The 24,377-nt window shown below is 42.7% G+C and overlaps 2 protein-coding genes and 1 pseudogene across 4 annotated transcripts; 2 read left to right on the top strand and 1 right to left on the bottom strand.

The window, feature by feature from the left end:
* The first annotated feature begins 7,163 nt into the window (after positions 1 to 7,163).
* LOC311150055 (14-3-3 protein beta/alpha-2) lies at positions 7,164 to 11,823 on the top strand. Its single transcript, XM_084187300.1, has 6 exons — positions 7,164 to 7,518; positions 9,148 to 9,449; positions 9,550 to 9,673; positions 9,890 to 10,053; positions 10,395 to 10,490; positions 10,730 to 11,823. Exons 2-6 carry the CDS (start codon positions 9,156 to 9,158, stop codon positions 10,784 to 10,786), a joined length of 735 nt encoding a protein of 244 aa, XP_084043426.1. The 5' UTR covers positions 7,164 to 7,518; positions 9,148 to 9,155; the 3' UTR covers positions 10,787 to 11,823.
* Positions 11,824 to 14,794: 2,971 nt separating this feature from the next.
* Positions 14,795 to 21,074, top strand: pabpc1l (poly(A) binding protein, cytoplasmic 1-like; the record flags this gene model as incomplete). 2 transcript variants are annotated; one of them, XM_084186875.1, is made up of 15 exons in its annotated part: positions 14,795 to 14,987; positions 15,285 to 15,478; positions 15,559 to 15,674; positions 16,394 to 16,533; positions 16,741 to 16,835; positions 18,595 to 18,735; positions 18,824 to 18,919; positions 19,062 to 19,310; positions 19,462 to 19,549; positions 19,696 to 19,815; positions 19,898 to 20,037; positions 20,187 to 20,295; positions 20,431 to 20,561; positions 20,735 to 20,807; positions 20,919 to 21,074. In XM_084186875.1, 14 exons carry the CDS (start codon positions 14,795 to 14,797, stop codon positions 20,792 to 20,794), a joined length of 1,872 nt encoding a protein of 623 aa, XP_084043001.1. In that variant the 3' UTR covers positions 20,795 to 20,807; positions 20,919 to 21,074. The 2 variants fall into 2 exon arrangements, with proteins under 2 accessions (XP_084043001.1, XP_084043000.1); XM_084186874.1 differs by having other exon boundaries at positions 20,735 to 21,074.
* A 574-nt stretch (positions 21,075 to 21,648) lies between these two features.
* On the bottom strand, positions 21,649 to 24,160 carry LOC311149520 (odorant receptor 131-2-like; annotated as a pseudogene). Its single transcript has 3 exons — positions 23,632 to 24,160; positions 22,953 to 23,252; positions 21,649 to 21,759 (listed from the first exon to the last, which is right to left on the bottom strand). The product of its transcript is annotated as an odorant receptor 131-2-like (transcript).
* Positions 24,161 to 24,377: the final 217 nt, after the last annotated feature.

Here is a 24,377-nt window from a genome sequence, read left to right on the forward strand (position 1 = left end):
CGAGACCGCCTACAGGGAGGAGGTGAGGGCTCTGGGAGTGTGGTGCCAGGAAAATAACCTCTCACTCAACGTCAACAAAACAAAGGAGATGATCGTGGACTTCAGGAAACAGCAGAGGGTGCAGCCCCCTATCCACATTGACGGGACCACAGTGGAGAAGGTGGAAAGCTTCAAGTTCCTTGGCGTACACATAACTGACAAACTGAAATGGTCCACCACGCAGACAGTGTGGTGAAGAAGGCGCAACAGAGCCTCTTCAACCTCAGGAGGCTGAAGAAATTTGGCTTGGCACCTAAAACGCTCACAAACTTTTACAGATGCACAATTGAGAGCATCCTGTTGGACTGTATCACCGCCTGGTACGGCAACTGCACCGCCCGCAACCACATTGGCTCTCCAGAGGGTGGTGCGATCTGCCGAACGCATTACCGGGGGCAAACTACCCGCCCTCCAAGACACCTACAGCACCCGATGTCACAGGAAGGCCAAAAAGATCATCAAGGACATCAACCACCCGAGCCACTGCCTGTTCACTCCGCTATCATCCAGAAGGCGAGGTCAGTACAGGTCCATCAAAGCTGGGACGGAGAGAATGAAAAATAGCTTCTATCTCAAGGCCATCAGACTGTTAAATAGCCATCACTAGCACATTAGAGGCTGCTGCTGCTTAATGAAATCACTGGCCACTTTAAGAAATGGAACACTAGTCACTTTAATAATGTTTACATATCTTGCACTACTCATCTCATATGTATATACTGTATTCTATTCTATAATATTCTACTGTATCTTAGTCCATGCCACTCTGTCATTGCTTGTCCATATACAGTGAGGGAAAAAAGTATTTGATCCCCTGCTGATTTTGTACGTTTGCCCACTGACAAAGAAATTATCAGTCTATAATTTTAATGGTAGGTTTATTTGAACAGTGAGAGACAGAATAACAACAAAAAAATCCAGAAAAACGCATGTCAAAAATGTTATAAATTGATTTGCATTTTAATGAGGGAAATAAGTATTTGACCCCCTCTCAATCAGAAAGATTTCTGGCTCCCAGGTGTCTTTTATACAGGTAACGAGCTGAGATTAGGAGCACACACTCAGCTTGTTACCTGTATAAAAGACACCTGTCCACAGAAGCAATCAATCAATCAGATTCCAAACTCTCCACCATGGCCAAGACCAAAGAGCTCTCCAAGGATGTCAGGGACAAGATTGTAGACCTACACAAGGCTGGAATGGGATATGGCCCCAAGAACACCATCCCCACCGCCAAACATGGAGGTGGAAACATTATGTTTTGGGGATCAAAGGGACGATGGACGGGGCCATGTACCGTCAAATATTGGGTGAGAACCTCCTTACCTCAGCCAGGGCATTGAAAATGGGTCGTGGATGGGTATTCCAGCATGACAATGACCCAAAACACATGGCCAAGGCAACAAAGGAGTGGCTCAAGAAGAGGCACATTAAGGTCCTGGAGTGGCCTAGCCAGTCTCCAGACCTTAATCCCATAGAAAATCTGTGGAGGGAGCTGAAGGTTCGAGTTGCCAAACGTCAGCCTTGAAACCTTAATGACTTGGAGAAGATCTGCAAAGAGGAGTGGAACAAAATCCCTCCTGAGATGTGTGCAAACCTGGTGGCCAACTACAAGAAACGTCTGATCTCTGTGATTGCCAACAAGGATTTTGCCACCAAGTACTAAGTCATGTTTTGCAGAGGGGTCAAATACTTATTTCCCTCATTAAAATGCAAATCAATTTATAACATTTTTGACATGCGTTATTCCGGATTTTTTTGTTGTTATTCTGTCTCTCACTGTTCAAATAAACCTACCATTAAAATTATAGACTGATCATGTCTTTGTCAGTGGGAAAACGTACAAAATCAGCAGGGGATCAAATACTTTTTTCCCTCACTGTATGTATATATTCTTAAATTCCATTCCTTACTAGATTTGTGTGTATTGGGTATATGTTGTGAAATTGTTAGATATTACTTGTTAGATGTTACTGCACTGTCGGAGCTAGAAGCACAAGCATTTCGCTACACCCGCAATAACATCTGCTAAACACGTGTATGTGACAAATAAAATTTTATTTTATTTTATTTTAACTTTCAGAGCAAAGAAAAGCTGGGCGCAAGCATGGCGGCTCGCAGGACAGTTGTGTGCTGTAGCAGCATAACTCTTCTGAAGTCAAAGAATGTCGTCAACACTAATCAGGGATGTATCTTAATTACAGCCTTTTTCTATTGGATAACATCGGATTTCTAACGGAATTTTGTCGTGAATATCGCAAGGTCACCTATCACCGGTAGCATTAGTTTCCTGGCTAGCTAGCTAACTACATTTTAGTCATTTAGCAGACGCTCTTATCCAGAGCGACTTACAGTTAGTGAGTGCCCCCCGTGGGAAACGAACCCACAACCCTGGCGTTGTAAACGGCATGCTCTACCAAATGAGCTACACGGGGCCAACTACCTAGGACGATGGACCAATAGGACCTCTAGCTAACTAACTCTAACAACAAGACAAGTCACTAGGTCAAGTGAAGTTGTTTGAAACTCAGTTATGCTCTACAGTGGTTGTCTTATGTAAAAGTTGAGGACATGTATTTTTTTTACTAAAAGACCCAAGCTATCTAGTCACCTTTTTCTTCCCAGTATGTAGCCTACTGACATTCACCTTGATTTCACCTTTTACACAGGCAAGCAACATGTCATTTGCCAGTCTGTCCAGCGGAAAGGTGGCCCTATCGTCGTTGGGTGTGTTGACTGCAGGAGGGGCAGAATTGCTCTGATGCTTCACCAGTCTGTGAAAGCCTCAGATCTGGAGCTTCACCCACCATCTTACCCATGTACTCACAGTGGCATGCTGTCATCTCTTGATCATGCCAGGTTAATTCACCTCCTTTATGTTATTATCACTCATGTGAGGGGATGTTTAAATGGCTCCCTGAGAAACACGTTGAGGTTACACAATTCTCTCTCATGCCTCTGTTGTTTTGTCTCACAGTATCCGACTTGGATATCAGGTGTACAAGCAGGTGTGTTCTGCCTGTCATAGTATGGAATACCTGGCCTTCCGAAACCTTGTAGGAGTCTCGCACACAGAGGCTGAAGTCAAGGTGCATGCTGAAGAGGTGAGAGCAACTGACTTGTGTTACTAAAGCATACATTCCAAAATAGAGCAATCAGCTGTTTTTATAACAATTACTAATGAGACTCTTCTCTTTGTCATACTAGGATATCACACACCTGTACAAAATCACTAGATATGCACTGTGCATGTTCAACGGCAACCATTTTTCCTAATGACATCGCTCCACAGGCACCTCAGCCACTATGAGCCAGGTGGCCAAAGATGTCTGCACCTTCCTGAGGTGGACAACGGAACCTGAGCACGATCAGAGGAAGCGAATGGGACTGAAAGTGTGTGGCTCTCAATTATAGTTCTCTAAACTGCCTACTTTGTTGGGCAACTAGGTCATAATAATTTGTATCTAATGCCGTTGATACTTGTGATGGATGCCAATGACGGTATGTTTTCTTTTTCTCTACAGCTACTCATGTGGTCTGCAATCTTGGTACCATTGGTCTATTACATGAAGAGACACAGGTGCTCAGTTTTGAAGAGCCGGAAGATAGATAGCATACAGACCACCAAAATAAGACAACACAACTTCATCCACTGCTTTCAATCACTACCGGTATACTCCTCACAGGATTATTGACTTAATTATTCCAGTTTCTGTAATCTACCCCCATTTCACCCTCTGACATTTAGTGAGGTATTATTTTTATTTTTTACTGTGGTCAACAATTTCAAGGGTTTTTTCCAGGTCTTTTGAGGTCAGGCTTCATGATTGACAGCACTGAATCAATATAGGACCGTTGTTAGGAAAACTGGTCCATTATCTCACAAACATTCTGTACACGTTATGTGTAAATACTTAACATACACATGTGTAATCAATAAAATGCATTTCCAATTACTAGATTGTTGTTTTTGGGGGTAAGGAAGGGGAGGGTGATTAATTACATTATAATCCCGATGGTTAAGTATTCACCTCGGATTTTTACACAATTTGTAGCGTTTCAAAGTGGGATTGAAATAGATGGGTTTTTTTTTGTCATTGATCTACAAAAAATACTCAATGTCAAAGTGGGGAAGAAAATCTACAATTTTACAAATTAATACAAATGTAATAATTAAAATATAGTTGTTCAGGAGTAAAAATGTTGATGAACATATCACATAAGTTACATGGACTCACTGTGAGATAATAGGGGTAGACATCATTGTTTAATGACTACCCCTTCCTTTGTCCCCTATATATATACACATCTGTAAGGTCCCTAAGTCAAGTATTGCATTTCAAGCACAGATTCAACCAAAGACCAGGGATCTTTCTATTTATTTTATATAACCTATATTTAACTAGGCATGTCATTTAAGAACAAATTCTTATTTACAATGACTGCCTACCAAAAGGCAAAATACCTCCTGCGGGGACGGGGGCTGGAATTGAAAATAAATATATAGGACAAAACACACATGACGACAAGACAGACAGCACAACACTACATAAAGAGAGACCTAAGACAACAACATAGCATGGTAGCAGCACAAAACATGGTACAAACATTATTGGGAACAGATAACAGCACAAAGGCAAGAAGGTAGAGACAACAATACATCACGCAACGCAGCCACAACTGTCAGTTAGAGTGTCCATGATTGAGTCTTTGAATGAAGAGATGGTGAAAAAACTGTCCAGTTTGAGTGTTTTTTGCAGAGAAGAAGCCTCGTGAGGAATTGGTCTGTCACATGCTTCTCTAGATCGGCTATCTGAGTGTTTTTTGCAGAGAAGAAGCCTCGTGAGGAATTGGTCTGTCACATGCTTCTCTAGATCGGCTATCTCTGAGTTTGAGTTTTTCTTGCCCTCAAATGAATTTTCCTCCTCCAAAGTCCTCAAATGAATTTTCCTCCTCCAAAGTCCTCTCGTCGTCATATTCACGAACTAGCACCTCGGCTGACGGATCGAAGTCATGATCTTCCGACGACAGAGAGCCAATTGGGCTCGAACTCCCGAAGGAAGCCTCTGCCATATTGGTACCTTTAGGCTCGTTATTTTCAAATGCCACATGAAGAAGGGCAGTAATTGGTATATGGGTAACAATAACAAATCAGACATTGAATATCAAAGCATGGTCAAGTTAATAATTATGCTGTGGGTGATGTACTAAACCACCCAGACAAATCAAAGATAGTCATCCTTCTGAACTGAAGGACAGGAAAGAAACTGCTGAGGGATGTCACCATGAGGCCACTGGTGATTTTAAAACAGCTACAGTGTTCAATGGCTGTGATAGGATAAAACTGAGGATGGATCAACATTATAGTGACTCCAATGACCTAAATGACAGAGCATTGCATCCTGTATGCATGCATCCTGTATGCAACAAAGCACTAAAGTAATACTAAGGGGAAAAAACACAGCGAAGTAATACACTTTTTGGCCTTAATGCAAAGTCTTATGTTGGGGCAAATCCAACACATCACTCCGTAACTGCCTCCTTATTTTCAAGCATGGTGGTGGCTGCATCATGGTATGGGTGTGCTTGACATCGGCAAAGACTGGGGAGTTTTTCAGGATAAAAAGAAACGGGATGGACCTAAGCACTGGCAAAATCCTAGATTTCAGCAGGCCAATAACCTACCTACAACAAAATGCCAAATCTACACTGGAGTTTCTTACCAAGAAGACAGTGAATGTTCCTGAGTGGCCAAGTTACAGTTTTGTATTAAATCTGCTTGAAAATATATGGCAAGACTTGAACATTTCTGTCTAGCCATGATCCCCAACACCTTGACAGAGCTTGAAGAATTTTGAAAAGAAAAATTACAATTAAATCAATTTTAATCACACTTTGTAACACAATAAAATGTGAAGAAATCCAAGGGGGGTGAATACTTATGATAGCCACTGTATATGAATGGAAGTTGGACACTAGAGAGATTTTATTAGTCACATGCACAGGGTTGCAGGGTACAGTGAAAATCTTGCGTTTTGAGCTCCAACAGTGCAGGTCAAGTCCGGGGGGGGGGGGGGGGGGGGGGAGCAGGTAGCTGACTAAATGTCCATTGGGTGGGGGCAGAGTAAATGTCTGTTGAGGTGGGAGGGGGGGAAAGGGGGGGGGTGTCAATAGGGGGAGCAGCAAGGGGTGGGGAGGGTTACAGGGGTGCAGGAGGGGGACAGGGGGAGAAGGTAGCAGACTAGTGGTGGCTATTCAGTAGCCTGATGGTCTGGGTGTATAAGATATTGGCTTGTCTTTCAGTTTTTGCCATGATGCTCCTATACTGCCCGCGCCTGAGTGATGGAAGCGGGGAGAACAGTCGGTGGCTCGGATGGCTGGGGTTCCTGATGATCTTCTTGGCCTTCCTGCGACACCTGGTGTTGTAGGTGTCCTGGAGGGCAGGCAGTGTGCACCCAATGGTGCGTTCGGCTGAGCGTACCACCCTCTGTAGAGCCTTGCGGTCAGCTGCGGTGGAGTTGCCGTACCAGGGTGCGATGCAGCCGACAGTATGCTCTCGACAGTGCTCCTCTAGAACACTGTGAGGGCCCTTGGGGACAGGACAAATTTCTTCAGGCTGTCGTACCTTCTTCACCAAGTGCTAAACTGTTCTACATTGGACCCCTGATCATGCAATAACTTGGGGCATGCACAAAACCAGAGCAAGCAAAATGACTGATGAACAGCACTGCACTTGTAATGTACATGTATGAGTCAACTGTATTATTTGAAAGGAAGTCATTGTAAGATACTGAACACTGTTCGCCACTCTGCTCATCCACATTCCAATGCATGTCTATTTAGTTTTGAGTCATGTTGACGCATACAGGCTCAACATACTCCACTGTAAAATGCCCTGAATGTCAATTGCACATACATTGCAATGAGTAGAGTACAGTATTTATGTAGGAGTGTGCAAGCCCATCTATAGAGCAAGTACACACCTGGCCTTGGTACATCTTAAAACACTGGCCAATTGCTAGTGCATTTGTTTTTCAATAATATTTCAAAGCTGTGATGAGATTTGTCCTTCAACTATTAGTCATAGGGAAGTATAACTGCTTCAAATGTTCAGGTGCATCCATAGGGAGGGTCCAACATGCATTGAATTCAGTGCTACATTGAAGAGATGTGTACAACTCTTCCTCTTGCTAGCCATAACACACTGCACTGTCCTGGTTTAAATAAGAGGTTGAGTCTCTCCCATTGAGTGCTTTGATAATAAAGCATAGTAGGTAGCTGAATAAACACGATTAAAACCAATAGATGTAATGTCTGTCAAAGCTTGAAGTCTCGGGTTCACATGTAGCTAGCTAGCTAGAGGAAACAGAAGTGTAAATGTAGCGGAAGTGGTACTGCCCTGAACGATTCTAAGAGCGAGACGGAGGACGGAGGCTGCATCTTTCAGAGAAAAAAGCAGGAATTAGAGCCGTAAATATTGTGAGTTTGTATAATCGGGGACCCGATGAAAGTGCATTTATGTCTTAGGTCTTTATTTATTGTGTTCAATATTACACAGTATATTCGTTTCGGTGTAATTATATCCGTTAGCCATCATGCTAGCTCGCTAAATCAGACAGCGCTCCTCTGAAGTGGGCTGAAAAAGAACTTGCTAACTAGCAATCATGACACTTTGTTCTTGTAAGCTTGCTGACCTAGGCCATGTACGCGACTGAAAATAATCGTTAGCTACTCGCTAGAAGCTGGATAACGTTACATCGTAGTACAACATAACCATTGACTGGTCCCTATTTAAATGGACATACGAGAAGTCGATAACCAGCGAACATCGTATTTTCCAGCTAGCTAACTACTTTCCCGCTAGCCATTATTTGACAGATCCTCCACTCTTCTGATGTGCTTAGCTGCTACACTAGCTGGAGATCTGTCGACTAGCATCCCTACTAGCTAGCAGGCTGAGCACAGGCCTTTGCGGCTAGGTAATAATGTCACAATCTGAACCGCAACGTAAGCTGGATATTGTGTAGATTTTTGGCAACGCTAAATCTATAAGAATACAATAATTATTTGTTAGCCTGCTACGTTAAATGATATAGTTTCGTTTAACAATAATGGTAACCAACGTTAGGCCGTTTGAGAAATGCCGTAGCGTTAGCTAGCCAGCTAGTTAGCTACATCATCAAGCGTCTTACCGCAACGTCGTTAGATAGCTAACTGGGCAATGCTCCGCCATTCAGACACCTTTTAAATAATTTATTAATTTGTCTAGTAATAACTAAAACGTCAGATAGCAAACCAATAGTTAGCTATTGAGACTAGCTAATATTTATTGATTTGAAACGGGGCAGGGGTGGGTGAAGAGATATCGAAAGGTCGATTGGTTCTGTCAAAATTGTCTAGCTGGAGTAACTAGCTATCTAACTCGACGACATGTAGCTAGGTGGCCCCACGCATTGCTGCCACAATGTACTGTACTAGAAGAGTTTACTTGCGAGAACACATTTTCAGGAACACACCACCATGACGAAGTTGTATGGTATCCGGACTCGTACAACAGCGGCTATGCACCAGTAAAGGCCGAGTGTAAAAAAAATAAATAAAGAAATATATATATATATATTTTTAAAAAATTGTCACACACACCGGATAGGTGCAGCCATAGTAGTAAGGCGCCCCTGGAGCAAATTAGGGTTGTATTCGTACCAGCGACCTTTCGGTTACTTGGCAAACGCTTCTAACCGTTAGGCTACCTTCCTGTTTTAGCTAGTAGTGCGAGCTACATTCAATTGCATTCGTATTTGAATTCATAGTACATTTCATAATCATGGCTCAAAGGGTAGTATGAAAGTAGGCGATATAAGACTCCCCTAGCCATGAATTTATAAGAATGGCCTAATCTAACCAAGAAGGAACATGAACAGTAATCAGTCAGATTAACCTACTGCCCTCTTGCAGGTGTCTCCTCTCAGCAGTTTTAATAAATGCTGTAATTGACCAGTCATATGTAGGGTGCCAAAGGCATATCTAATCTCAATAGTCCTTTCCTTCATCTGCACAGACATAAGACAAGGAGAAAAGGGCCCACCTGACTGTTTCTCTCTCACACAGACTGAAAAATGGACAAGAACGACCTGGTACAAAAGGCTAAGCTCGCTGAGCAGGCAGAGCGCTATGATGACATGGCCGGGGCCATGAAGTCTGTGACGGAGCAGGGCGGGGAACTCTCCAACGAGGAGCGCAACCTGCTGTCAGTGGCCTACAAGAACGTGGTGGGGGCACGCCGCTCATCCTGGCGCGTCATCTCCAGCATCGAGCAGAAGACAGAGGGCAACGAGAAGAAGCAGGCCATGGCCAAGGAGTACCGGGAGAAGATTGAGACCGAGCTGCAGGACATCTGCAATGACGTGCTGGTAAGAAGAACTGTTGTGGTCTACCCTGTGAAAGGGACATTTTTACATTTCTCTCTAGGCAGATATGCTGATTTCCCCCCCAAAATTATGTATCTTTCAGGGACTTCTTGACAAGTACCTCATTGCCAATGCGACTGCAGCTGAGAGCAAGGTTTTCTACCTGAAAATGAAAGGCGATTATTATAGATACCTGTCTGAGGTAGCAGCTGGAGACGCAAAGAAGAGTAAGTAAACAAGTTTATTTAGAATTATATAAAATGGGACAATGCACCAAATCACATTGTCATGACTCGTGAAACTCCTAATGGATCAGATGTGTGCATAGAGGAATATGTTAAAATATTCCCTAAAGAAGTGATGAAATGCACTGCCGCACACTAAGTGCATGTTGGATTCATAGCATTGCTCAAACTCATCCTCTCCCTTGTTCCCTTTTAAAGCCACAGTGGATAACTCCCAGCAGGCGTACCAGGATGCTTTCGACATCAGCAAGAAGGAGATGCAGCCCACACACCCCATCAGGCTCGGCCTGGCCCTCAACTTCTCTGTGTTCTTCTATGAAATCCTCAACAACCCAGAGAAGGCCTGTACCCTGGCCAAAACGGTGAGAGAGCGACTTCAAGTGCCAAGTCATGCATCCTCATCTTTCACCCCCAAGACGATCAATAGCACAGAGCTTCACTCAAAGAATGCAGAGCCATTGTAGCATGTCTTATCTTGCCAGTTTCTGAATGAAGGCATTTGGCTCAGTTAGCAAAAAATCTAATTGGATTTAAAATGGTGCCCCTGCTACAGTTATTTCAGCATGCCACTATTTAACCAAAATGCCACCATTTAACCAAAATGATTGGAGTGACAGCGTATACATTTGTATAGTCAAGGAATAGCTGTGTACTGGAATAGCTGGTGGCAGTTTTGCATTCTAGTGTAATTTACTCTTTACAGGCATTTGATGAAGCCATCGCTGAACTCGACACCTTAAACGAGGATTCCTACAAAGACAGCACCTTGATCATGCAACTACTAAGGGACAACCTGACTGTAAGTTCTGTTTGTCTCCTATTTATGTAATCAAATGTTTTGTGTAAATATTAAATGGCTTAACACATCTCCCTCTTGTGTTGTCATTTCTTCAATAGCCATTTCATTGATGCTTCCAGTTATGCATATGTTTTGTAAATTGCTATGGCATGGTGTTTTTTTCTCGTTAATTCTAACGTGGAAAGTACCAAATGCAATTTGGGGAATAAAATGTAACAAATCTTCACCTCTCTTTGCAGCTGTGGACATCGGAAAACCAGGGAGACGAGGGAGAGACCGGAGAAGGGGAAAACTAATGGAGTTGCACTGTTAATCCACCTACACTCTTATCTTAAACACAAACCGCTTATAAACATCCCCCCTCCACTCCATCAGCCCATCCCCCTTCTGTATGACAAGCAGCCTGAATTGTTCCTGACCAACTAGTTTACCCCTCTCAGGTCACTGTGAGGCGACAGGGTAATGTTCAGTTGTTAGCAGGTTGTCATTTTGTTTGTGAAAATAATGTGGTTGTATTGAGTACCGAGTCCATGTTTTTGTTTGGTTTTGTTTGTGTGTGTGTGCTAGATCGTATGTGTGTGTGTGTGTGCGCGTGTGTGTATGACTGTTTGTGTTGGGGGCCGGGGGGTTGTGAATTCTAATCATCCTTCATTTCTTTGTCCCACCTAGCTGGTTGAGCATTTTTCATCCTTTTTTTTTTTTGTTACGGTCATTTTTTTTTTTTTGTGATTCGTCATGGTATTTGACGTTTTTATCGTATGGTTATTAAACTGGCAGTTAATTTTCACCTAACACTGTGATGCTAAGTGTTAAAAAAAATTCCCCACGCCACTATTGCTTGCTTTTGAAGTTCAGACACGCAGTACAATCCTGTATTTAACTAACAGTGCAATTCTGCTGTCGGCTCATACAGAAAGGAGGCAGGCTGTATTGTGACACTGGCATCAGGGCGTTTCGCTCTAATCATGATCACAATTTCACCATTTAAAGGTTTGATTAAGGGACGCCTTAGTTCGCCATGTTAGATTTCCTCCATCATAAGACATTCCACCAGAATTATATTAGGCTTTCTGAAAGGCAGACCTCTTTTTGAACAAAGTGTGGATTATTGTCCTAGTGGTGTAACTCACTGTTCAAGATCAAGCGCAACTTGAACTAGGTACAATGAAAATTGTATGTGCTTAAATGTACCTTGTATTTTGCAAGATTGACTATCATCTTTCTGTAAAACCTAAAGTAACAACCTTTTTTCGACGTTAATTGAAAATGTCTTCTCACACTGTATCAACCCTGCTTGCAAAATATTCCTCTTAAAGCAGTTTTCTCCAATGTTTCTGTGCCTGGGTTTCTCTCCTACGGTCTCTTATGGACACTTCAAATGGAAGACAATTCATGTCTCTCATTTCAGACTGCCAAAAAGTTCAAATTAAGCTTAGACCAAGAGTCTTTTTTTCTATTCTCATTTTTTAGAATCTAAAAAGTATGAATCAAGGTTTATAAGGTAATGGTATGATGTCATACTTCTGCTTGCATGCCCCTGAACTTTACTGCTTTGAACATGAGCCTCTGAAGCATTTTCTGTCCAACTTATTGGGCTTGTTCAACAGTGCAGGCGACTGCCGACTGACTGATCTACGAAGAACCTTGCATCATCAATGTTACCGTTATTTGTAGATCAGTTTACTCATAATACATTACGGTTTTGATCCTCTCAAACACAGCCATTGTGAAGCAGCAGATTGGAGACCCAACCCATACCACAACCCAAGTAAGAAGCAGTGTCACAATACCATACACACCACGATTAAACCCCACATAGAGTAAGACACGACTACATGTCAATCTGTTTTCTTAAAGATGCACCACATACTGAGTGAGAATCCTCTATCTGAATATATAAAAAGGCAGTTGGTGAATGTGGAACAGAGCCTATCTTGCTTTGTTTTTACTGACCAGTATTATTCAGTGAATTCTTTTAGATTTGTGTCTTAAAAACCGTCCTAGTTTCACTTACATGTTTAGGAAACTGTCAAAGTGAAAAAGTTGTTTAAGATAACAGGTGTAATATGTTTATTTTAACAATATTTACAAAGTACATTATTGTACAATTCCCAAATTAAAGAATGAAGATGTAAATCAAAATGTGTAGTCGGTCAGGGCAACGCCACACTCAAGCAAAGTCTTCAGTTTTTTTGCCAATGAAGTACAGGTAACTGCCAAAATAAAGGAAACACCAACATAGTATCTTAATTGGGCGTTGAGCCGCCAGAACAACTTTAATTCGCCTTGGCGTACATTCTACAAGTGTCTGGAAATCTATTGGAGGGATGTGACACCCATAGATCTCTATGGTGACACCATTCTTCCATGAGGAATTCCATCATGGAGGGATGTGACACCCATATAATTTCATCATTTGGTGTATTGTTGATGGAAAATGCTGTCTCAGGAGCCACTCCAGAATCTCCCTGCCCATGCTGAGACCCCTTTCAAAGTCACTGAGATCTCCATGGTTGCCAAAATAATGGGCAATTGGGCATTTTTATACATGACCCTAAGCATTATGGGATGTTAATTGATGAATTAACTAGGAACCACAGCTGTGTGGAAGCACCTGCTTTTAATAGACTTGTATCCCTCATTTTCTCAAGTGTTTATTTTTATTTTGGCAGTTCCTGAATATAAACTGTTAACATCATTGGTTTTAGCTTTTCATTTAATTGTTTAAACGAATGTTTGGTCTTTGCAAAGTGCAGATTAACAGTGGTCAATTTCACTAGCCTAGACATATACTAATAATAATCAAGTGGCGGGACTAATTTTTGTTGTTTTTCGAATCCCAGATTGTAGCTTTTCAATGTATATGGACTACTTTTTCACGCGGAGGATTAGTCGGACCGCGTCGTCATCATAGTTTATAAATAGGTCATTGAAGAATATTCATGGTCGCGGAGTGAAAAGGCAGGTGTTTCACGGCTGTAATCAAATTAAAACAAAAACTTTTTTCAAAGTTTTAGGCCAGACATTTTTAAATTAAAGAATTTGAGCTGTGTTTCCACCTTGGCCAATTCAATAAGGTAAGACATTCTACAATAATATATATATATGTATAAATGCCTTTTTACTGCAATTTATTTTGATTTCCATTAACCTTAGTGATGCTGGCTTTGATTGGCAATCACTAACTTCTTGGCTAGTGACCTTAATGTTAGCTAGCTAGTAGCTACAGTAGCTGGCATTGTAAGTTAGCAAACACATTGGGTTTCAAACAAATGACCGAACTCTTTGATGGTTTATACTAATTAACGTTAACTAACTGCCTTCTACAACTCAGCAGTCTGTTTCAACCACGAAATAACGTTAGTTTGCTAACTTTCAGCAGCTAACTGGCTAAGTTAGCTAACTTTTAATGTTAGTTAGCGATGAGTCAAGGATGGACAGTACACATGTTGTATCAAACCAATCTTTTAGGTTTACTTGTGTTTTAAGATAATTAACATTTACTGCCCTCTAGCTAGCTAAGTTAATAGGAGGTCGCTAATTTAGCAAACTGGAGAATCCATGCCAAACCTTTACACTCCCAGTGGTGGCCATGTGACAGCAGAAATACTCATACTGTAATGCTAAATAGCTAAAGTAGACTTTGGTGATCGTCATCGTGAGGTTCAGACATTGTTGTGTAACAATAGTGATGTTTTTATGGAAGGTCAGGCGTTAGTATAGACCCCACAACCATTTCAGACAGAACTTCGTTTTCCTAAAAACGTTTTGATTGGCCATCCTGATCCTCAACTGGTCAATTTCATTATGTGTCCCAGGTGACACCTCCCCTCGCAACCACCCCCAAGTTTTTATTTATTTGCGCCAAAGAAAACAAGTGATAGACAACAATACAGATACAAAATAAATAAAGTGTGCAGGTGTGGTTGGAAGCCCAAGGGCTTATATGAAAACACATCACTTATATGAAAACCACACCACAAACAGACCATGTGTCTCAAGTCCCAAAGGTCAGAACCTAGCTAGCCTAAATCTGTCAGGGATTTGGCAACATCATATAATACTGAAGTCAATGAAAACCAGGTGTTTTAATAGGCATATGCTTACTTCGATTTTGACCTTAAGCTGATTTAAGATAAGCAATGTAAGATGTTTACATGACGATTGCATAATCTGCTTACTGCCATAATCAATTTAATATTGAATTATTACTGTGCATGTAAACGTACTGTCAGTTAGGTTTTATGTTGTCTGCCAGTTTCACCCCCTCCCTCTATAATCTTCACTATCTCTGTGTCTGCAGGATGAACAGCAGTGGTCAATCATACCCGTTGGCCTCCCTGTACGTAGGGGACCTGCATCCTGACGTCACAGAGGCCATGCTCTACCAGAAGTTCTCTCCTGCTGGGCCCATCACATCCATCCGCGTCTGCCGTGACGTCATCACTCGCAGGTCCCTAGGATACGCCTACATCAACTTCCAGCAGCCCGCTGATGGTAATATTATTTTTGTGATCAGATTTGTACTCTGTATCAATCGTGGACAAATTGATACGCTGATGGTAACTCACACCATATGAGAGAGTTTTCTGTCTCTTAGTTAGAGCCACTCCAAAGGTCAACTACATTGAAGTAGCTATTTGCTTTGATCAAGTGGATGTCAAGAATAATCCTGCTAATGGATTAATATTCCAATGACTACACCAATGCAATCTTATATTAGTTTATTCATGGGCGTGTGTGATTAGCAGATGTCTGATGCAGTGTTTCTCTTTATACTTGTCATTTTTTCAGCGGAATGTGCTCTGGATACGATGAACTATGAGGTCCTCAAGGGTCGGCCTATCAGAATAATGTGGTCTCAGCGCGACCCAGGGCTACGGAAGTCAGGAGTTGGAAACATTTTTATCAAGAACATGGACGAGTCCATTGACAACAAGGCCCTGTATGACACATTCTCAGCCTTTGGGAATATTCTGTCTTGCAAGGTAGACATTCCATTCTTGTCTTTGAGTGTCAGGGCATAATTTCTCTGTACCTCATTTCCAACATGTACTTTAAATTTCAGGTTGTGTGTGATGAGAATGGCTCCAAAGGCTACGGCTTTGTTCACTTTGAGACCCAAGAGGCAGCCAATCGTGCCATTGATACCATGAATGGAATGCTGTTGAATGACCGGAAAGTGTGAGTGAACAAATTCCTACCAAGAGCTATTTATTCTATCCATAAGGTACCTTTTATAATTTTTTTAACGTTTCAACCAATCTATAAACCACCTTGAATTTAATGAGATGTAAGTAGGGGAAAATGTAAAGGAAATCTGTAATGGTTAGGGAGGAAGAGGGACTATTGATTTGGTCAACGTTGTATCATTTTCAGACAGTGCTGCATGTTTTTGCAGATAACATTTTCATGTTCTTTGCTCAGGCTAGAGACAGGTAGTGACTCTGGCATTGCAGACCCAAAAGCCCATTTCCTGGGGGGGAAATGTCAGTTGGCCACGATTAGGTGAGGGAAATGGTAGACAGTTGTTCCTGTCCTTTTTTTTTTTTTTTCTTTGAATAATGTTTGGTCTGTTGGCCACAAAGTTGAGACTTGCAAGACTTTCTAAATAAAGCATTGAAAACGCTTATGCTGAATGACAATCTGCTGCCTATACATAATTACCAGTAGTGCTTAATGTAAAATTAAAGGTAGACATCAACCACTTGTCTCATATCTTGCCCTGTGTTCATCAAGGTGAGAAAATCAGTAAGTCTCCACACTTCTGATATTCTGGGTTATGGAGCAGTTTGAGTTTGTTCTTTTGTGTATATATACATCCTCTGTTTTCTAAAAAATACTGATTGTAGTTTTTATATTTCTATCTCTCAACTGTCCTTGGTGACGGGTGTGGTGTTCAGTTTTGTTGGCCACTTTAAGTCCCATAAGGAGCGACAGGCTGAGTTTGGGGCCAAAGCCATGAAGTTCACCAACGTGTACATCAAGAACTTTGGCGAAGACTATAGCGATGAGAAACTCCAGGATGTCTTCTCTGCATTTGGTAAGAACATCCTGAAAGTAGGACATATGACGAGCTTTGACATGACTTCATATCCCTTTCTTTGGGCACTAGTATAAAGTGGTGGTTTATGTTATAGTTATTTGATTTAAATGATCATTCTAGAACATCCATGCAATCAGATGTAGTGGGTATATTAGCATGAAAGCTTATGAAATCTAGGCTCCTTGTCTGTTCTTGGTCTCCCAGGCAGGACCCTCAGTGTGCGGGTGATGATGGACGAAAGGGGCCGGTCTCGTGGATTTGGCTTTGTAAACTATGAAAACCACGAGGATGCACAAAGGGTTTGTATTTGGGGTTTAATGGGAATACTCTGAAGTTGCTCCCATACAGTGGGGGGAAAAAACATTTAGTCAGCCACCAATTGTGCAAGTTCTCCCACTTAAAAAGATGAGAGAGGCCTGTAATTTTCATCATAGGTACACGTCAACTATGACAGACAAAATGAGAAAAAAAAATCCAGAAAATCACATTGTAGGATTTTTAATGAATTTATTTGCAAATTATGGTGGAAAATAAGTATTTGGTCAATAACAAAAGTTTCTCAATACTTTGTTATATACCCTTTGTTGGCAATGACACAGGTCAAACGTTTTCTGTAAGTCTTCACAAGGTTTTCACACACTGTTTCTGGTATTTTGGCCCATTCCTCCATGCAGATCTCCTCAAGAGCAGTGATGTTTTGGGGCTGTCGCTGGGCAACACGGACTTTCAACTCCCTCCAAAGATTTTCTATGGGGTTGAGATCTGGAGACTGGCTAGGCCACTCCAGGACCTTGAAATGCTTCTTACGAAGCCACTCCTTCGTTGCCCGGGCGGTGTGTTTGGGATCATTGTCATGCTGAAAGACCCAGCCACGTTTCATCTTCAATGCCCTTGCTGATGGAAGGAGGTTTTCACTCAAAATCTCACGATACATGGCCCCATTCATTCTTTCCTTTACACGGATCAGTCGTCCTGGTCCCTTTGCAGAAAAACAGCCCCAAAGCATGATGTTTCCACCCCCATGCTTCACAGTAGGTATGGTGTTCTTTGGATGCAACTCAGCATTCTTTGTCCTCCAAACACGACGAGTTGCGTTTTTACCAAAAAGTTATATTTTGGTTTCATCTGACCATATGACATTCTCCCAATCCTCTTCTGGATCATCCAAATGCACTCTAGCAAACTTCAGACGGGCCTGGACATGTACTGGCTTAAGCAGGGGGACACGTCTTGCACTGCAGGATTTGAGTCCCTGGCGGCGTAGTGTGTTACTGATGGTAGGCTTTGTTACTTTGGTCCCAGCTCTCTGCAGGTCATTCACTAGGTCCCCCCCATGTGGTTCTGGGATTTTTGCTCACCGTTCTTGTGATCATTTTGACCCCACGGGGTGAGATCTTGCGTGGAGCCCCAGATCGAGGGAGATTATCAGTGGTCTTGTATGTCTTCCATTTCCTAATAATTGCTCCCACAGTTGATTTCTTCAAACCAAGCTGCTTACCTATTGCAGATTCAGTCTTCCCAGCCTGGTGCAGGTCTACAATTTTGTTTCTGGTGTCCTTTGACAGCTCTTTGGTCTTGGCCATAGTGGAGTTTGGAGTGTGACTGTTTGAGGTTGTGGACAGGTGTCTTTTATACTGATAACAAGTTCAAACAGGTGCCATTAATACAGGTAACGAGTGGAGGACAGAGGAGCCTCTTAAAGAAGAAGTTACAGGTCTGTGAGAGCCAGAAATCTTGCTTGTTTGTAGGTGACCAAATACTTATTTTCCACCATAATTTGCAAATAAATTCATTAAAAATCCTACAATGTGATTTTCTGGATTTTTTTCTCTCAATTTGTCTGTCATAGTTGACGTGTACCTATGATGAAAATTACAGGCCTCTCTCATGTTTTTAAGTGGGAGAACTTGCACAATTGGTGGCTGACTAAATACTTTTTTCCCCCCACTGTATGTGCCATCTCCTTGTCAACCAGCAGGCTGTCATTATATTGTGAAAATGGGGAACATGACATCTAAAATGTGGCTTTTTGAGTTGAATTTGATGGACTTCTTTTAGGCAGTTGAGGAGATGAATGGGAAAGAACTCGTTCCTGGCCGAGTTCTGTATGTGGGCCGTGCTCAGAAGAGGATGGAGCGACAGGGTGAGCTGAAACGGAAGTTTGAGCTGATCAAACAGGAACGCATCCACCGCTATCAGGTACTGTGGGGAAGTGCACACACCTGTGGCATTAAGAAAAATAGCTTTAATGTAAGTTAATATAATGTATTTTCTTGTGTTGATTCAGGGGGTCAATTTGTACGTCAAGAACTTGGATGATGGGTTAGACGACGAGAAACTCAGGAAAGAGTTTGCCCCTTATGGCACCATCACCAGTGCCAAGGTAGAAATACCCATACTTTTCCATGAGTAGTCATTTCTGCCATCCAATGATGTATCACAAAGGCTGAAAGAAGTATGTCTGGATCTGTGTAATATCTCTGAACATCTTAACATGGTCTTCTGTAACCATTGCCTCCACTTAGGTGATGACGGACGGGGGCCACAGCAAGGGCTTCGGCTTTGTCTGTTTCTCATCTCCTGAGGAGGCCACCAAAGCGGTGACTGAGATGAACGGCCGCATTGTGGCCACAAAGCCGCTGTACGTGGCTCTGGCCCAGCGCAAGGAGGAGCGGAAGGCCATCCTCACCAACAAGTACATGCAGAGGACCATGCCTGGCCCAGTCATCGACTCCTACCAGCAGGCAGGCTACTACATGACTGCTGTGCCTCAGGTCCGTAGTACGGTTGGCGGGAGGGGGTAATCACTAGATGCATCATGCTAGAATAGACAAAATTAGAATGCCTATGTTACCTTTAGTCTTTTATCACAGGGCTGGCCCTGGAAGATGACGTTTTTATCTGTAAGAAATTGTTTTTTTGTAGCCCCCAAGTCGCACCTTCTACAACCCCAACCCTGTGAGCACCATGAGGACGTCTCCTCGCTGGGCTGCACAGCCACCCAGACCACAGGGTGAGTTGGAGGCAGCACTCCCATATAAATATTTTTATGAGATACTGGAGCTAAAAGAATTATAGCATTACTGCTACTCTAACATGTTTATTTGTTACAAGAATGTGTTTGATGCCCTATTGACATGGCATGTGTTTTGCTGTCAGCACCCTACTCGGGCCAGTTTGTCAGGTCTGCTGTTCCCCGACGCGCCTCCACCCCCATCAGCACCGTCAGACAGGCCTCCACCCAGGCTCCACGCATCATCAACTACACACAGAGGATGGGTAAGGGCTACACACAAGCTTACTCAAAACATATAGTTGCTGTAATGCGAGAACAGTAACTAATGGACACCCCCCTCTCCAGCTAACATTGGCACACAGACAGCAGGAGGTCGTGCAGGCATGTCTGGTGGTATGGTCCGAGGCACCCAGTATAAGTACTCATCAGGGGTGAGGAACTTACAGCAGGTCATCACTATGCCCGCACCAATGGCAGTGCAGCAGGTAATCTCCTAAATTGCATCCTTTCCCCAAAGAAATACAATGCAATGCAATATAGCTGCAGAATCGAATATTCTGTGTAGTTTCTTTCTTTTTTCCTGTATTTTTATTTTTTACATTAAACTGTTCTTTTACTCCTGCTGTGTTGTAAGGTTGTTACCCAGCAGATGATGGAGCCAGCGGTGCATGTCAGAGGCCAGGAACCCCTCACTGCCTCCATGCTGGCTGCAGCCCCCCTCATGGAGCAGAAACAGCTGCTTGGTATGTATCTGGAATGGTATTGGGGAGTGTTCATGATCTGTGATGTTCTGCAGTGAATCCTCTATCGGAGGGTGTTGAGATGCCTCACTGGCACTCTCCTCAATCTAATCTCATTCTCTTTCCCTTGGTTTGCAGGTGAGCGATTGTACCCTCTGATCCATGGCTTTCACCCCAACCTGGCTGGTAAAATCACTGGGATGCTGCTGGAGATTGACAACTCTGAGCTTCTGCACATGCTGGAGTCACCCGAGTCCCTGCACTCTAAGGTACGACAAGCTTCCATTCACTCTGTCCTTTCAGATCAATGACCAGAAAGACATTTTACAGGCAAAAATTGGAAGCCATTTATGATTGCTGGGAGTTTCTTGGTGGTGGGTTATCATGGTCATAGTTGTTATTGTGCTAATCCCATGTGTTTTGTCTTCACTGTTCTCTCCAGGTGGATGAGGCGGTAGCTGTGCTGCAAGCCCACCAGGCAAAGGAAAACTCTCCTAAGTAGAGAACCCCTTCAGGTTAGGTTATAAGGAGTTTAACAGTAGTTACTATGCCAAAATTGACCACACTATTGTCATTTGTGACTGTAAAGCAGTTGTTACTGAATTTTGATTTTACTTGTGTTCCAGGACACTGCAAAGGAATCGCTGAAGGAGGAAAAAGTTAAAACAAACAAAAAAAAGAGAAAAATGTAAAAGGGGAAAAAAAGGAAGAAAAGGTTTTGTAAATGGCACTTTTGATTAAAATATATATCTATGTAAAAAAACAAAACTAAAAAAACATGCTGTTTGCAGTGGGATTATGTTTATTCTACTTTTTGTTTAAAAAAAAAAAGAAAATGTGAAAGGAAAATAAAGTATTGGTGTTTTTGTGCATTAAACCTGTATATCACTTATCATTTGTGAAATGTGCTTTGTGGATCTGTGGAAGGAGATCTCCTTAAATCTTCCTGTTACAGATTATTGATCAGTTCCAATCCATAGAATATAGTGGAAAGGGTTGTGATGTACTGTAATAATGGCCTAATACACCAACGGGATCTGAGGTGAAAACAAGCTCGAGGCAAGGGGGGGATCATGTTGAGAAGGGAATAGTGTCTGGATGTTCCAATAATAACCCCATGCAGTTAGTGATGGAGACATTCAAAATAACCAATTGAAACATCTCTGCTCGTGCTGAATTCAAAAGTAATACACAGTACATTACTGGTCAGTCACCATTTTAATAAATGTGCTATATGTAAACAATAAGCATGTTCTGCTGTGTTTGAGTAAAGGGCAATACAACATCGCAGAGCAGATTGTTTATTACTAGTTTTAGGTGTGCAGTATAGAAACAATTGGTGTTATGGTACACTTTTTAAGCTCCGACTACTACTAAGTAATAAGGTTTCACCGCAGGATCTGTTTTCTTACAAAGAAGGGACCCCTTAATGGGCTTCTTAAACTTCTGATCTCTCAGACCATACAGGGGATAAAAGTATTTGATCCCCTGCTGATTTTGTACGTTTACCCACTGACAAAGAAATGATCAGTCTATAATTTTAATGGTAGGTTTATTTGAACAGTGAGAGACAGAATAACAACAAAAAAATCCAGAAAAACGCATGTCAAAAATGTTAAATTGATTTGCATTTTAATGAGGGAAATAAGTATTTGACCCCCTCTCAATCAGAAAGATTTCTGGCTCCCAGGTGTCTTTTATACAGGTAATGAGCTGAGGTTAGAGCACACTCTTAAAGGGAGTGCTCCTAATCTCAGCTTGTTACCTGTATAAAAGACACCTGTCCACAGAAGCAATCAATCAATCAGATTCCAAACTTCCCACCATGGCCAAGACCAAAGAGCTCTCCAAGGATGTCAGGGACAAGATTGTAGACCTACACAAGGCTGGAATGGGCTACAACACCATCGCCAAGCAGCTTGGTGAGAAGGTGACAACAGTTGGTGCGATTATTCGCAAATGGAAGAAACACAAAATAACTGTCAATCTCCCTCGGCCTGGGGCTCCATGCAAGATCTCACCTCGTGGAGTTGCAATGATCATGAGAACGGTGAGGAATCAGCCCAGAACTACACTGGAGGATCTTGTCAATGATCTCAAGGCAGCTGGGACCATAGTCACCAAGAAAACAATTGGTAACACACTACGCCGTGAAGGACTGAAATCCTGCAGCGCCCGCAAGGTCCCCCTGCTCAAGAAAGCACATATACAGGGCCGTCTGAAGTTTGCCAATGAACATCTGAATGATTCAGAGGAGAACTGGATGAAAGTGTTGTGGTCAGATGAGACCAAAATCGAGCTCTTTGGCATCAACTCAACTCGCCGTGTTTGGAGGAGGAGGAATGCTGCCTATGACCCCAAGAACACCATCCCAACCGTCAAACATGAAGGTGGAAACATTATGCTTTGGGGGTGTTTTTCTGCTAAGGGGACGATGGACGGGGCCATGTACCGTCAAATCTTGGGTGAGAACCTCCTTCCCTCAGCCAGGGCATTGAAAATGGGTCGTGGATGTGTATTCCAGCATGACAATGACCCAAAACACACGGCCAAGGCAACAAAGGAGTGGCTCAAGAAGAAGCACATTAAGGTCCTGGAGTGGCCTAGCCAGTCTCCAGACCTTAATCCCATAGAAAATCTGTGGAGGGAGCTGAAGGTTCGAGAGGGCTGAGCAGGTGCTGTAACGTGATGTAATTGCAGAACAGTATGACAAAGCGGAACTTGGGGAAGAGGCTGATGAAGGCATTGTCCATGACAGGAGCGATGTAGGACAGCATACAGAGTAGCAGCTTCACCGCATGCAGTAGTATAGTTATCTGGGCTTTTCTGGCCGAAACTGGATCAGAGGTTGCAGCTTTGGCTGAAAACCTCACTCTGAAGTGGGTGTAGATCAGCATGATCCACACAAAGCTCAGGGAAAGAATATTGTCAGCATAGTTGGCCCCCCTTACCTTCAGGCTCTGATCAGACCCTACACCCAAACGAGGGCACTACGTCCATCCACCTCTGGCCTGCTAGCTCCCCTACCTCTACAGAAGCACAGTTCCCGCTCAGCCCAGTCAAAGCTATTTGCTGCTCTGGCACCCCAATGGTGGAACAAGCTCCCCCAAGACGCCAGGACCACGGAGTCACTGACCACCTTCCAGAGACACTTGAAACCCTACCTCTTTAAGGAATACCTGGAATAGTATAAAGCGATCCTTCTACCCCTCCCCTCCATAAAAAAAAAAGAAGAAAAAAAAAGTGGTTGTCCCACTTGCTATCATAAGTTGAATGCACCCATTTGTAAGTCGCTCTGGAAAAGAGCGTCTGCTAAATGATGTAAAAGTAAATGTAAATGTTATAGTTGTGAACTGAGTCAAAGACATTCCTAGGATAGCACATCCTACCGGTAGAGAAAAATGATAAAGGCGATGATGACATCTATGAACCCAGGGGTGGCCCCTACAACCCAAATACAGGCGATGAGCACATAGGTCCTGCTCGCTGTGCAGATCAGAGGGTGCTGTAAAGGATGACAGATGGCTACAAAGCGTTCAATTGACATGACTGCAAAGTTCAGAGGCGTGTTCTTATGAGTGTTATTGGCTATCATAATGAGAATTATACACACGGACACATTTAGGAAAGGGCATACATAAGTCAAGACAATCAAGAGCACAGTGAAAGACAACATGATGCTGTCATTGATGATCAGCTGCATGTACAGGATGTACCTGGAGTCGCTGTGGAAGGTCACGTTGGTGAAGGTGTACAACAGGATGCCATTGATGTAGTTGATAACGAGGGCCAACAGAACCACTCTGAGGTTCTTGAAAAAAGCCTAAAATAAGTATTTGCGCCCGCTGGGGGAGAAGTTGCTGCTCATCCCTGTGACCTCTGGTGCAGAATCACACACCAACGATGAACCTGTCACTGGCACTGCTACCCATCTCTCAGGCGTGTGTGAATAGCAGGCACAATAGTACCCATGTTTCCAAAACACAATATTAAAGAATTTCAGAATTCTACAGGGAATTAATAGCGAGTTGGCAAAAAGTGGTCAAGATTATCTGAAGTTCCAAGCACAAAACTTCTGTGTACTG

The sequence above is a fragment of the Coregonus lavaretus genome (assembly GCF_964263955.1).
Source record: "Coregonus lavaretus genome assembly, chromosome: 22".
Classification (NCBI taxonomy): Eukaryota; Metazoa; Chordata; class Actinopteri; order Salmoniformes; family Salmonidae; genus Coregonus; species Coregonus lavaretus.

Coding starts and splice junctions, on each gene's coding strand:
- LOC311150055 (XM_084187300.1), top strand. CDS start 9,156: ATGGACAAGAACGACCTGGTACAAAAGGCTAAGCTCGCTGAGCAGGCA. Junction 9,450..9,549: donor ACATCTGCAATGACGTGCTG/GTAAGAAGAACT, acceptor TGTATCTTTCAG/GGACTTCTTGACAAGTACCT. Junction 9,674..9,889: donor AGCTGGAGACGCAAAGAAGA/GTAAGTAAACAA, acceptor TCCCTTTTAAAG/CCACAGTGGATAACTCCCAG.